The 15,023-nt window shown below is 49.9% G+C and overlaps 1 protein-coding gene across 7 annotated transcripts in view; it reads right to left on the reverse strand.

Annotated features, from left to right (window-relative positions):
* Positions 1-15,023, reverse strand: part of LOC126578349 (WD repeat-containing protein 47) — a 57,501-nt gene that overhangs the window by 24,274 nt on the left and 18,204 nt on the right. The window contains exon 1 of one of the 7 annotated variants that reach the window (XM_050240821.1): positions 10,479-11,988. The exons of the other annotated variants lie outside the window; for them this stretch is intronic. Within the exon in view, the coding sequence (XP_050096778.1) occupies positions 10,479-11,543 (1,065 nt within the window). The 5' untranslated portion in view covers positions 11,544-11,988. Of the gene's footprint in view, positions 1-10,478; positions 11,989-15,023 lie in introns of those variants that run through there. 7 annotated transcript variants of the gene reach the window in all.

The following is a 15,023-nucleotide window of genomic DNA, read 5'->3' on the forward strand; positions in this document are numbered from 1 at the left end:
AAAAAATGGATGAAGACATCTCTCGTAGCCGCCGGCCGGGATCTAATTTCGACATCCGATCCGAAAAGCCGAGAGCCGAAACACAGGAACACGGGCCTCATTATGGTTGCGCTCCGGTTGCGAAATGTAGTTTAACCGATTAAAAACCCTTTTTATCATACAAATCGAGTTCACTATCGGATTTAAACATCTTGAGTCAATTAGGCCAGCGCCCGGTGTGCTTTTGTGTGGTCCATATCCATCAACCAACGAATTACCGTTGAAGCGCATGTCAAAAAGCTGTCGTGTTGTTTCCGAACAACATCAATAACATCCGGTGAGAACGAGCCAGCCGTTGGTTCGTCCTTGTTCCTTTGGCACAGTTTGTGTGGTTGCCGACCAAAAAGCCAATCAGCCAAACTTTCCAACGGAAAACGCGATTTCGAAGCTAATGATTCCAATGTCAAAGCGCCATGATTTGGCTAATTGTGGGTAAGGAACACAGTGCAAAGCAGATTTCTCAGATAAATGAAGCGCCGCTCCACAGAGCCTTAACGGTGAACGGCGATGAAGCGAAACATCGGCTCAGTGGACCACACACTCTACACTCGCTCCTATTGATGAGCTCGCAGTTCGCTCGCACACGCTGCCATAAATCATTCCCCAGTGACATTGCGCGGCACTGGGTTGCATCATTTTCTTCCTTCCTGCCCCCGGGCAGGGGGTGTGGCGATTGTTTTGGGAGGCATCGCGCCGCGCCGGTCTGTAAAGAGGTAAGAGAGTAAAAAGGCACAATGGCCCAACAAGGCGCAATCTCGTGTGCCCCACCACGCGGTTCACGCGCTTTCTTCTCATCGCCAACCATCCTGAGGCTTGGTTGGTTGGTCGGTCGGTCGGTTTGGGATTAGCTGGGGCGGGAAAAACGATTTTTTGGATTAGGATTCTTCTCCGTTTTCTACGTGAGACCAAGGTTGATGCTTGGCGGTGGCGTTGTGTTTGTGATAAAAATTTGCCACAATTATCTATTTTTTAGCTTTCCCTTTTTTTTCAACACCACAATCACCACCCGAGTGACGGCCCATTTCCAACCGAAGCCAGAGCTGTTCTTTTGTACAGAGCCTTGGTCTGTGCCGAAGCTACAGGTAGTGACACCGCTTGACTGACTGGCGAAATCGAATAGTAAACGCATTAAAACTGAAACCATCCATCCAGCCATCCATAAAACAACGCCGGGCGTGGCTCCGCGGTTAGGAAATATTGATAAAAAATGTCGCCCACCACTGATTCGGTTTGGTCATGAAATCGAATCAATGGGGGCAACTTGAAAGCGCGACCGCGGCACTCGAGCGCAATGAGCATTGCACGCTGGCGCCCTCGCTGGTATGAATGGAACGCACCGAGGAGCCCCTGGTTTGGATCGAGTGTTGGCTTGGTGGTTGATGTTTGCTGTTGGTGCGCTCTGTGCTTATGTCACCGGCGGTCACTCGCAACCTCTTTTTGGACGCTGACGATTAAGTAAACCCTCGGTTGATCAACACCGTGGACCGCGTATCAGCCGCATAGTTGCCTGTTGTGTGGTGAAGGATTTCCATTTTTTGATTAATTTTCCATTCTCTAACCGTGTGCGAGCGTGGGAATGTTAGGAAGGGAAACGAAGATGAAAACGAACACCGACTGTTGTCACAGTCCGAACCATCCTCCGTTTGTTATTGTTTCACTTTCGGCTGTCGGCTTCGTTTTTGTCGCGCTCCCAGCTCACGATACGTATCGCAATATATATTCAATTAAGAGATTCAGTGCCACCAGTTCGTTCGCCAGTGTCTGTTCTGTCCTAATCGCGCACTATCTGGCACTCGAAAGGCGCCCGCCCCTCTCGAATGGTGTGGGAATTTGAAGCCCCCTTTTATCGAACGCTCATCAGTGGAAAGCAAAGTGGCCTTATTCGCGCATCAAGCACAAACCAGCGCACCTTCGCTCGTTCGTTTGATGAGCCCGTGTCTACCTTATCAGCCGTGATGATCGATGTGCTAGAGAGCAGAGACACAGCCCCTCTTTGTTGACTACGCTATGCCGAGTGCCTAACAGATTGGATGCTCAAATTCGGAGCAAACACAGCCGCATTCGTTCATCGAACCAGACCAGACCGCGGCCAGTGGAAAGCTTTCACTCTTTTATCGACCTGACCGACGGAGTGGGCCTCCCCGAGCCAGAGCAGGCAAATGGTATCAGTCGATGGAAGTGGGAAATTATGAAATGGAAATTGGATTACCGATACACGTCAGTCGGAATCAATCACACACAGGCACACACTCTCGTGGCCAGATCATTGTGCTCTCACCCCGGCAAAAGGATGATTATGGCCCCTCAACTTCAACTACAAAGGCAAACAACGAAGGATGGAAAAACAAATTTAACCCTGCGCCACGTTGGCTCCAAGTTCACGCCTAACTGCTTCGAGCGGATGGAAAATGGAAACCACCGCCACATGGTCAAGATCAACTTCTTCCTCTGCTTCTCCACCTTTTGTAAGGGGACGCTTGCCTTCTAGCGTGTGGTTCGCTGATCCGAAACCGTTTCCTCTACACTGTAGCAGTAACAGCAGCAGAGGAGAGATTGCAGTAATTATTCTAAGCTTCGAAGGCAGCTTGGTTAAACAAATCAGAACACAAACAAACTCAACGCGCAAGTTCCGTTCCGTTCTGTTCGTTCGCTCGATCGATCGATCGCTCAACCATAAATAGAATAAGTACCGCGGTACGCGCGGCTAGCACCTAATACCACTGTAACTGACTCCGTAGCGAACGCCCTCGAACGATCTTTACGTGCTTTGCCGGTGCCTTCTCTCCGGTTCGCAGGGGTGAAAACGTACTTTTTTTTTTTGGCGAATCATGGGCGCACCCCCGGCCATAAAAACCATAAACTAGCCACCAACGTACGCGCGCTACGCACGACGCCCGGTGTAAAGTGCGTACGAATCATTGAGTAATTGCACAGGGATGAGCTCTCCGCAAGTAGCAGCACGAGCCATCAGCGGTTACGAAGGTTAAAGGGAGAGCCGTTTGGGAAAATTGCGCGTTTCCATTTGGCCACCGCATTTTCCATTAAATCTATCAAGGCAAACCTGGGGACCGATGACCGGAATCGATGGCCATCATGTCGAAAGTATGTCGTTGCGATCGCTTACCTAAAACGAAAGAAGAACAGAAGAGAAGATCGTGTTAGTACACATGTGAACAGAGAGACAGCGGGAGAAGAAAAAAAACAAGGGGAAGAAGCATTTAAAACATTCGACACCCAATTGTCGGCAGGTCCATTTTCAACGATCGGCGGCCGGCCAGTGGTAAGTGAAGATTCCAAAATGACTCAGCACTGGATATACCGCTAGGCCTAGGTTCGGCACGCTTGACGCTGTGTTTTGTAACGTGTTATTACCGGCGCACACAGACACACGCAGGCACGCAGGTATTTGCCAACTTGGCCAAAGGCTTGATAATGCGTGAACGACAGCCCACAAGTGGGTTGAAAGCAGAAAATGCCAAAAAGATCCATTCACGCTCGCTTGGACAACTAGGTGTCAAGTGGAATGGAGTTCAAATTTCATGCCACACACATCGCACCGGGCGCCCGCGCTCTCTTTGTGGCCCGTTGGTCCGGTGTGTGATAACATAATTTGCGGCCGTCTTCGCATGAAAGCGCACCTAATAAGAGGATACATTTAAATAGTATCACCGCACGATGCACGCGTCAGCGTCGGGAGTGTCAGTTGGTGCCGGTTTCAACGCGTGATCATTTTCCATCTTTCCATCGTCGAGCTGATGAGCTAAGGAAATGGTACTCATTAGCGGGGCTTATGTCACAGCGCATAAGGGATTTAAGATGACATGTTGGTGCTGTACCATTCATTGCGTCATCTGGCCAATAGGTATTACAAAAAGCCTGGCCACCGGCGGTGCAGCAGTCGATCCATTTCTTCTGTCTGAGAAATGTGATGGTGAAGCTAATTTCGTCACGAAAACACAGCATACGCAACTGCACATTTTCACCCCGAAATTGGGACCGATTGTCCTCCACGGAAAACGGGTGTAAATCATTTACGAATGGTTCGAAGGAATAATCACCAACAGGTTGAGCGTTTGGTTGGGGATTACGAGACGCAAACAGGAACAGAGAGAGTGGCTCCGTTGACCAGAGCTAATAGGCACGTGTTAATTACATTTTCCGGACACGATCACAATCTCGCGGATTTGAAGAGCGTATGTTCCGGGTGCATCTACGTGCATTGTGTATGTTGAGACTGTTTTTTTTTCTTTGGAGTATGTGGAATCAGTCAACAAAAAATCAGATTAGTCTTAGTTTGTTCTTTTATTTGATATTTTGAAAAAGATCGAGAAAGTCCAAGCTTATGAAATCGTTCGTTCTGGGTTTCGTATAACATTAACTACTTTGGACGATTATGGTGAAGTAATAAAATTTAATTGCTTTAATTACGTGATTCTATTGGTCATTTCCTTCCAGTAAAACACCACTCCAACGTATGCTGCACCTCTATGCGCTTTTAAGTGTTCTGATGAATGATGGAAACAGCAAAAGGTGGAACTGAGTATGAATGTTTTAAACATTGAATTTCCGCAAAACAAATTTATGTTTTATCCATAATTATATGACCCAAAAGAAGAAATCGAATCCATCATTCCCATCAAGGCGTTCAGGGGACGGACTGCTGGCAATCCTTGAAGGGAAACGTTTTCTTGAGGGTCCTGAAAGAGAACCAGCACCACGAATGGCGATTTTTAAAAATCTGTATCTCTGTCATTTCTGCTTCTACAAATGTGAAACTTTCATTGAATAATCTTGAAAGTGTCAGCCTTTAGGGAAAAATGTGAAAATAATTTTACTTCACCCTCACCCATTTTTCCCCAATTTTTTTTATCCCCAAACCGGCTTCCGCAGAGATGTGTTCGAGATTTGGCTGCTCGATTCGAGCACTAGCGCCAACTAGCGGCAAATGATGAAAACTAACCTTGCTTGAAACGGCCGTTTTTCTACGGACGTACGACGGGAAGATTTTTTCCAGAGTTCTGCTTGTTTTCTGAGTATTCTCTGCAATTTTTACATTTGTCGAAGTGAAAATGACATAGATACAGATCTTTAAAAATCGCCATCGATACTCGCGCGGTTTATGAGATCTTGGTGCCCTCAATTTCAACCCAGGACCCTCAGGAAAGTATCCGAAGCAAACAGATTTGTGAAGAATAGTTTAATTTATTTTAAGACACAACAAAGAGAACACACAACAACCCCACAGCTTCATTTGCTCACCAGATCACGTTGCACCGTTAAAAACGTGATCGCTGGTGGGAGTATTTTATCCCCATAAAATACATTTTGCAGTTTGTTCAATCATATGAATATGCATTCCCTAGTTTCATCTTTTTGGTAAAACGCCATAAAGTGTACCGAACTCCCCTTACAAAATGGCAACCAACGGAACATGACCTTTAATTGTTGCCAACGCACTAGTAACACCGTTGTGGCGCAGTGCGCTCGCCGTTACCCATTTGCGTTCGCGATCGTTAATATATTTCGCATTAATTAATCGCGAATGCATTCCTCACAACCCGGGCGGGCGGGTGTTGTGACGACAATGACGAGCGCATGTAACGATCTAACAAGCCCGCCCCGAAGCGGACACCACACCGAGCCAGGGAGCTCCCAAAACGGCTATCCAGAAAACAATCGCATGGCTCATAATCATGGGTGGGTGGACGATTATACTAGCAACGTCAGCATCAGCAGCAAAAGCGCCTCTTTAAAAATTCGCATTTCATTCAAGAACCATACACTCGATCGCTGCTACGTCCCATGAGGGCGGACACCAGCCAGCGACGGACCGGAGAGTGACTGACGCGGCCACTTGGGTGGACACTTTGTCTCCCGGTTTCTGCGCAAAGTGGCTGCGCCCATTTAACAAGCACAACGAGCACATCCCCTTGATCGCGCCCGCCCGCGTCATAAATGCTTCTCTTCCACTTCGGTGGACAAGCCGTCCGGCCAGGTCGGTCTCTCTAGTTACGCGCTGCTCCGCTACAAATATGGTGTCGCACCGCGACAGTGCGCAAAGGCTGAGTCACTTTGCAAAATATGACACGATTTCACACTACCAAACGCCATTGCTACAGGCCTCTCTCTCCTCCCAGGCAGCTTGCTTTCCATCTTCGATCGATGGTCGGTGACCGATCTCATCGGGCATCGGATTGACGCAATGTCGACATAAAGCATTCCTTTCCTTCCTTCCTTCTGCGGTTTAAGATGTGGAGACTCGGGTCTGACGGATACGGAATCACAACCAGGGGCACAACAATCGTCAATCGCACCGTGCGACCGGAACCGGAGATGGACCATTTATCACGCTTTGGGAATCACGCCGGCGAGGTGTTTAGCCTTTTGTTAACAAGATAACTAGCCGGTCGGTCACCCACACACGCGCTCTCCAGCAGGTGATCGATCGCCAGTGTGATCGAAGTTGTGGTGCGCTTGCGGTTTTTTGGGTGGGTTGTAAGCGAAAGCTTTCCACTTTCCAATTTAAATATTAGCATTAGACGGTGGCGTTCGTCCAGCTCGAGCTGTCTCATCAACGCCGCCAACCGCCAACGCTCACTAATCTCCCCCTTCTTCGATCGCTTCGAGTTATGGCAAACTGTCACCTGCTACTCCGTTTAATGAGGTAAGAGGTTCACCGATCCCATGCCGTCCCAGGAACCACTTCTAATGGTAATCAATAAGAAGGTTGCATACTTGTTAGATTTCACACCTGCCGGAGCAGCCGGACACCAACCGGAGTTTGATCCCGCGAGACGAGACACACAAAAAAAAACACACAGGGAGAACGATCAAACATTAAGTTGTTTACCTTGCGCGCGCCTAGTGTGGTCCTTCCGCTTGCCTAATTAAGAACGAAATCAAATAGAACGGGCTTCGAAATCAAACCGGGAGCGGCTTCTTGCTCTAAAACACACCACGGGGAATCGCTGCTCACGTGGAGCCGCGTGAAGTGAATCCATCAAGCCGTCGGTGCGTTTTATGACAAGACGCCACCAGGGGCCACGGGTCCAAAACAGCTCGGCGGTTGGCGTGTGCCGCGCACCACATTTCGTTGACTTCATTTACCTCTGCGCAGCAACGCAGGAGCGACCTGCGTAAAGCGTCGTCTGCGTTGCCATAAAAGGCGCGAGAAGCTAGAATACGAAACCGACTCGGTGACTTATCAAAACAGCACACGCTAACACGCGAGCGGTAGAGTGAGGGTGAGTAACCGGAGTTCCACACAGATTGCAGGTTTAAGCCTTCTCTGAGGGGGAGGAGGGATTTAAAAAAAAGGGGGGGGGGGTGAGGTCGCGGAAGGAAGAGAAGGAACCAGAAAATGACAATATTTTGTCAACCCATTTTCGGCCAAGCGACGGCAGCTGATGGCCGAACGATCGTTCTTGGGGAAGCTTCTACTCCAAGAGACACGCACACCTCTACTATGCGAAGGCGACCGCCGGGTGACAATAGACTCGCCGCGACCACGCACGTACATGGTAGTGGCCGTTAATAGGTCAACGAAATCAGATCTTCGAGTTTGAGAAGGCCGCACCAGCAGTTGACTTGTTGTGGTCACCGGTAAGGGGATATGTGTATGTGTGCTAGCTTGATGCGAATTGTTTTAAATTGATTTCCATATTTTCGTTACTTAAAGGAGTGCCGGCTAAAGGGCTCCTCTAATGGCGCGGATCATTATTCACCCCATTTGATTAGTATTCAACCGATGACTTCAAATAATCGACGCCAAAAACGTGATCTTGGCGTCGAGTTGGTCACAGGAGGAGTTCTTCATCGTGAGTAGCGGTTGTTTACATCTTCCTTGTAAGGGCCTTCAATCGCTTGAATGACTTGCCGAACGTTTTGACTCGATCAGACAAACGATCCATCATCATCCACTACGCTGCATCATTTCATTAACTAAATAGAAGCGCTTCCAGGGGACACATCATTCACGATGGATGGGATGGATATCCTAAGCAGCCAGAGAGTACTTGGCACACCGATCACGTTACGTCACGAACTGTTTGCCCTCGATCGTGCGCGATCACAAGTAAGGTTGTTCTCCTATGGAGGAGGAAGAGGTATTGGTCTCTCTGACAACAATTTGCATTCTTATCTCCGATCGTCATCGTCATCGCCTGTGGCCTGTGGAGACTACTACCGCGCACACTACAACTCGATGGCGTGCCTTCGCTGCCCTTTAATCATGGTACTTTGTAACGACATCAACACCATTTATTATTCCTCTTTTTTCCAAGAACATATCGCTGGCTACCAAACCGGCTGCCTGCTGATGAAGGGTTTACACCGGACCGCCCATAACTCCTCAGGTTCCCGTGGGTGGCGTACAGCAGCAAAATGGCGAACAAAAGGATTGACGACGGGAACGGAACGAGCGCGATTTTGTAAAGACTCGTGTACGGAGTTTTTGCCAGTTGGTCACTGGACAGCTTCCCGAAAAAAAAAAATCAACGCGCCATGAGTCAGCCATTCGGCGAGAACCGAGAACTCTGGAGTGCATCGAGTGAGCAAAGAGGTGCGTCATTTACGAAACCAATTCACACAACCAGCACGGTCCTAGGAAGCGAACAGCAAGCTCCAAACCACAACCGGAACACTCCAAAGAAGTGAAATAATAGCATCTAATTGTGTGGACACGCAGGCACACACGTAAAGCCCCCCAAAAATCCTCGCGCATTATAAGCTCGAGGTGTTCCGTGCGGTGCGGTACCAGAGAATATCCCATAAACGCGCGGACATCCCACGCATCCGTCGCATGAACGATGGCGCCATCGATGGCCACCACGACGCCACAGCACCGCGAGCGTGCGCGCGCGCGCGCCACCAATCAATCCAACTGCATCGACAGATCGTGAGTCGTGCGATCGCTACCTCAACGCGGCGCTGGCTGCTGGATCGCGCAGTGTCATGGCAAATTGTTGGCGACATGGCGGCAAACAACAGCGTACAGTACACAGCAACGGCGGTACGCTCCGTTGGATCGCTGAAGATCGCTAAACGAGATCGCCATGATGATGATGATGGAGGAGGATACGAGTCAAGGATCATTTCCATTTCTATAGAATGAGCACACGGTGCGCAATTGTGATGAAGCGCGATGAAGCGGTACACCCTTCGTCGTCGTTGCTTTACAGCTAAAGGGGCTCGTCGACACTCGCGGGAAGGTCGCTCCAAAATGGTCAACTTCTTTTTCTTGCACGTTTATCGTTTTCTGGAGGACAGACAGTGCTGTTGCTGTGTTGTTTATGTGTTGGAGGGTTCAGTAATGTGTTTTAAATACATTGTTTATCCCTTTATCTGTTTTATTTTACTTTTCGATCACTAAACTACCATTACATCGATCGATGTTTGTTAAAATCAGGCTAATTCTGTGTAGAAACTGTTGAAATCAATGCTGTAAATATGATAATCACTTTCGTTTCGATTCAGAATGCTTCAAACCCCAAAATCTGACGAAAAAGATCGAAAGTTGACCTTCTCTGAGCGCAGCAGGTAAGCTCTCTTTATGAGCTTTCCCCTCGTCAACACCAACAACTAGCCCTCTAAACTGCCACACATTCAATACCATCCCAGTGAAGGACACTGACAGATCGTACACGCAGTGCCTCGACTCATTACCTCAACTACTGCCCCCGTGATCACTTCTCGTTTGGCCATCATTATTCCGGCTTTCACCGGAACGACGTTACTGACGCTGGCGCCACAATGACCTCCGCACAGCACTGGTAAGCTGGGTGAAGGACTACCAGGCTCGCGGAGCGATGCTTCATCATTCTCCAACCACTAGAGCAAGAGAGAAAGAATGGAAAAGCTGACGCTTCTTCGCCACAGTCAGCAGTTCGAGGCGCTTCTCAAAACATATTCTAGCAGTAACGCAGCACACACAGGCGTCCGCATTATGCAAACCGATTCGCCCCCATCCTCCCGCGACAAGCACGACGGAACAGACGGAAGACGCCGCCATACCCGTGAAAGGAATGTTTTTACGATCACGAACGGACGCTCGTACCTCGATGCTTGGAACCATGTTTGGACCACCACCACCACCAACACCCGGGAGTTTGGCGACTCTTTGGCAACCGTCCGGGACGTCTGACGATATCCCAGCTGGATCGCTGACACGAGAGGCCCTCTTGGCTTTGAAGAATGATGCTTTACACGCCCGCGGGCTAGCCAGCTAGCCCGCTAGCCACACAGTGCGGCTGCTGGAATGACCATTTATAGTCCGATCGCCTCCCATCGGGAACCTTCCCCGGTGATGATGATCGCGTCGAGATGAATTATATTAATCGGTAATTGGCGTGATTGCGCGTGCGGCTTTTGACCTCGACACGCTGAAACCCACTACCTCGGCCCGGCTCGATCCTTACCATCGCCTTATTCTAATGAATTACCTCATGATCGTTGGATTCGCGATCGAAGCTGTTCGCGAAGCTACTGTTCAGCACCTTGATACGGTCGAGATCGTTGGCGGTACCGGTACTGCCCGTACTGCTCGCCGCATCCTCGTCACCACCGAACAGTGAGGATGCATCGGAAAGCCGCCGCGAGTACCGCCGACCAGCGTCTAACGAATCGATTGAGATGCGCCGCGAAAAGGACGAATAGCTGGAGTCATTCGAGTTGCGCCGATTGTTTGCCAGCACTGGGGGCTTAACGATTCCGGAATCGAACGACAGTCGCTTGGTCATGTCACACAGGGCATCGTGTTCACCGCTGTCCTCGCTGTCCTTCGATGATGATGATGCCTTCTTAAGGATCGAATGCAGTTTCGCCGACGAAAGGCTATCGTCGAGGTTCAAGCTGCGACGCTTGCTACTGTTGTTGTTGTTGTTGTTATTGTTGTTCATGCTGGCACGTCGCGTTACTCCGGGACCGGAACTCCCGGTCAACCCACCGAACGATGGCTTTCGACGTAGATCGACCGTCGAAACGGATGTTGCCCGAAGCATCGAAGGAAAACCGGCCGGATGTTCGAGCGATCGAGCTGGCATACTGTCACGCCGGCCACCAACGCCAACCCCGACCAGATTTCGGCGACTACCGGCACCACCGCCATACTGGAGCTGCAGATCGCTAAAGTTGGCGATCGAATTGCGGTTCCCGAGGCGACTCCGACGTCTAGCGGCCATCTCGGCTTCACGGCCAACATTGTAGATCGATCCATAAGAGGCTCTCTTGCCGGTTCCTCCGGTGGAGCCACTCACTGTCGATAGATCACCGATTGAGCTGGCGATCGAGTCACGGCGTTTCACCGAACACACGGATCCACGACGGTGGCTTCCGTGCACGCTGCAATGGCGGCTCGTCCGCGATTCGATGATCTTCACTTCGTGTTCGTTCTCCTTCTGGTTCGAGAAGATCTCCTCGATCTTGCGCAACTGTCGATCAACGCCACAGAATGGGCGATGTCGGTGCAGTGCGTGATGATGAGCGTGGTGATGGTGAAGGTTTGCCATCGTTTGTGAATCGCGCACTGGAATGTATGTCACCCACAACGAGGTCTACGACGCGCGTCACCGAGCCGGCTGAGCGGACACTTAGCACCAAGCGAAGGGTGGCGTTCGTTCGGTTCTATGTTTCACTTTTCGCTAAACGTAAACCGTGTGACTCACAGGCACAAGGCATGATCACTCGATAGAGAGTGTTTCAATCACGATCTATCACTAAAAACCACCGTCTTTTGTCGTTGAGAAGTTTTAAAAGAACATTAAATTGAATTCAATTCGTAAAACACTCGAAATCTAAGCTTTCGTCTCAAGACAATCAGATAAATTTGTTGCACATCGACTTGCGCCCCCTTGATTGATCCCAATATCCTTCGAAGCAATCACACGGAAATCACAAAAATCCAACACCTTAATCACTCGCTCGACACGCTTTGCATGCGGCGCATCGGTTCGATCGAACGTCTCAAGTAGAACTGTGCGATCCGCTCGGAAATGTTCTCCGTGTCGCAGGCCGACTGGCTGGCTGACTGGCTGGCTGGCTGGCCGCACAGCGCACGGAATCCAGCAACGCACACAAGGCTAGCCCCGCGTTAGCGATGTGTGTAGCGCGCGAACATGTACGAAGACAAACATCTCGTTCGCGTACGCCTTCTCGTTTGAGAGGAGAAGGTTGAGCAGTGGTGGGGCTCGGACACTCTACCCAGGCTCAGCGGGATGTCACGCGACGGTGCACGAGAAGGACGACATTCCACATAAATTGCACTCGCCTCATGCCCTAGTAATCGAAATAAATTTTCAATTTCGGTACATTCCGGTGCAAAATTGATTGCAAACCAATAACCCACACTCTCGTTGCCTGTTAACAAGGTGTGTAGGGGAGGATGGTGTTGTGTGTGGGGGCGGACCAAGGGTGACGATTATCGCGACATGACCTACTCATGTACTTTTACATCGCGCGGTGCTGCCATCGCGCCCACCATCGCGACCGACGACTTAATCAAGCGGAAGCCGGAGCAGCTGGAGGACCAGCAGCTGATGATCTCTCCGATACTACTCTACTGTGGACGCCCTTCGCCGCACCGTAAACAACGATATTTTGCAGCAACCGACTGCTGGAGCGCGTGGGTCTGTACTCAAGGCTCTAGGCACTTTACCTTTTTGGTGCTCTAAACACTGAGCTGTGTGTGAGTGGTAGGAACAGTTGAACGGAACGAAGCTCCACATACCGGTCACTAGAGAGGGGGGACCGGGGGAATGCAAATATTTCCATTTTATTCCATCCGCTCACCCGATCTAATAATAAAGCGTCGTCCACTTGAAAACACTTTCCATTCGCCATCGCGAGATGTGAAGCGGTCATAACGTGGATCATTAACTGTGGTTCATAGACCTTTTCCCTTCTTTGAGTATGCTAGCTGCTACTTTTCGATCCTTCGAAAATTGATCATTGCCAGAGAGAATGACGTGATAATAATATCAATATGTTTGTGCTGCATGATAACACATCACGTCACGGGCCATTCAAACGAGGCATCACTGACTAATGCCCTCTGCTATGGGCCCAGACCGAAACAGCCACCTGCTAAATGGACGCGAACCACACTAATGACACAGAATCGCTCATGCGACGCGCTCGCGCCTGTTTACACCGATGACGGTGTAGGGTCCGTCCGGCAAGAGTTAAACAAATATTGGCTCCTTCTTTGAACTCCAATTGACGAACGAAACGGGCATTAGCTGACGACGGACTCATCGCTTCAACGCATCCGCGACAATCGCGCGTCGGTTCGCGTCGTCGTGTTTTGTGAATGAAAGCAATAGGGAGCACAACGGATGGCGAACTGAAGACAGTCACGCACTCTTAATACCGGACACACCATACCGATCGATGTGTCAACAACGAGTTCAGGTCGAGTGGTTCATCTTTCAGGTGAGTTCTTGAGGACACGCGGAGTTCATAAATAAAACCTTCCTCCTCCTCGTTCCTGGTAGTGTTTCCTTTATCTTAACGCCATCACCAATTAGACGCACACCAAGTTCCGAAACGATCGATCGGAACCGTTTAGCGAAGATGTGGGCTTAGGGTGCTTCGTTACTCTTGCAGCCATTAAAGTGCCCTTCATTAGCATCCAGTCGCTAACGAGGTGCGGAACAGCGGGTCCCACCAGGGCACACCCAGCACCAGCAACACCCAGCAGTTGTCACCAGGTTCATAAAACCATCACGGGCGATCATAAACGCGAGACAGTAAACGACGATCGCATCAATCTCATCACCACGTATTCATGTTAACCAGGCGCCAGGCGGCGGATACAAGGAAGCGCGCATAGGCACCTACGTAGCGGCCACCTCCTCATCCGATTGATTGGAATGCAAAGATCCAAGAACCACCGGTCGGTCCATCAAAGTTATCGTTGATCCAATGGCCTCTGACCAGCCTGGTACGATCATGAACTTGCCCTAAAAGGTTTGAGCAACCGAAGGCGCAACTACGACGACAATGTAGCGCGCCGCGGCCGCTGGCCAAGACCTTCACCAGAGCATAAGGTTCCACTCGAATCCCATGACCAGTGCGAATGCCCTTCGCGGCGACACTGTAGGGCCGCGGAACCGAGCGGAAGTGTTGTCGTGTGCCCACGTCCGATCGTCGTGCTGTTCGTGGAACAAAACGAGCGTCGAGGATCGATCGCACACCAGTCGAGTGAATCGATTGATGGCTCTTGCGGTCGATGATGCATGATTTTGTTCGGAACATTTCTGTGTCCAGATATGTTTAATTCTTTTATAATTTGCTTATGATAGCGATGTTCTACCTTTGATTTAAGAACAATAACGAGTTAATGAGGGCATTGGAATGGAAACTAGGTACATAAATCACGCGACAATCGTGCCATGCCGTGATCGTGCCGTTCAAGATTTTATACGATCACCTGACTTGTATGCAATATTGCATGCAATCCAGCGATCACCTGCATGCAACACGATCCGGCTGAGATACTTTCGATTGTTGCCGTTCGTGCCTTAATTTTTTTTTTGCTTCTCTGTCGTCTCAACACCTTCACCCCAAAGCGTGTGGTAAAAGGGGTTTTGACAATGTGCGTCATTGAATTAACGGCTCGAATCTGCGGTGGTAATCCGGTTCCGCCTTCGATAGCGACAAAAGCCGGGATGGACGGATAAATCGAGCCGGGAAATGGGCAAAACTGGTAGTGCCGGGTCACCTACGCCCGTTTGTCTTCCCCCACTGGATCACAATTAGAAAATGAATCAACAGACAAACCCACCACCACCAGCAACCTTCGATATCGCGATGGCTGAACTGAACCAGTTTCGTTTGGAGAAGCTGTCAATAGATCGATACAGAGTGGACTGCAACGCCTGGAAGGTGCTGGAAGATGGAGATGGTCCGGCTACCTGGTTGCTCTACATTATCTCACTCGTTCGCATAACGACACCAACGGCCCACGACGAAGAGCTGGGCTTTACAGT

This window comes from Anopheles aquasalis, chromosome 3 (assembly GCF_943734665.1).
Source record: "Anopheles aquasalis chromosome 3, idAnoAquaMG_Q_19, whole genome shotgun sequence".
NCBI classification, from domain to species: Eukaryota; Metazoa; Arthropoda; class Insecta; order Diptera; family Culicidae; genus Anopheles; species Anopheles aquasalis.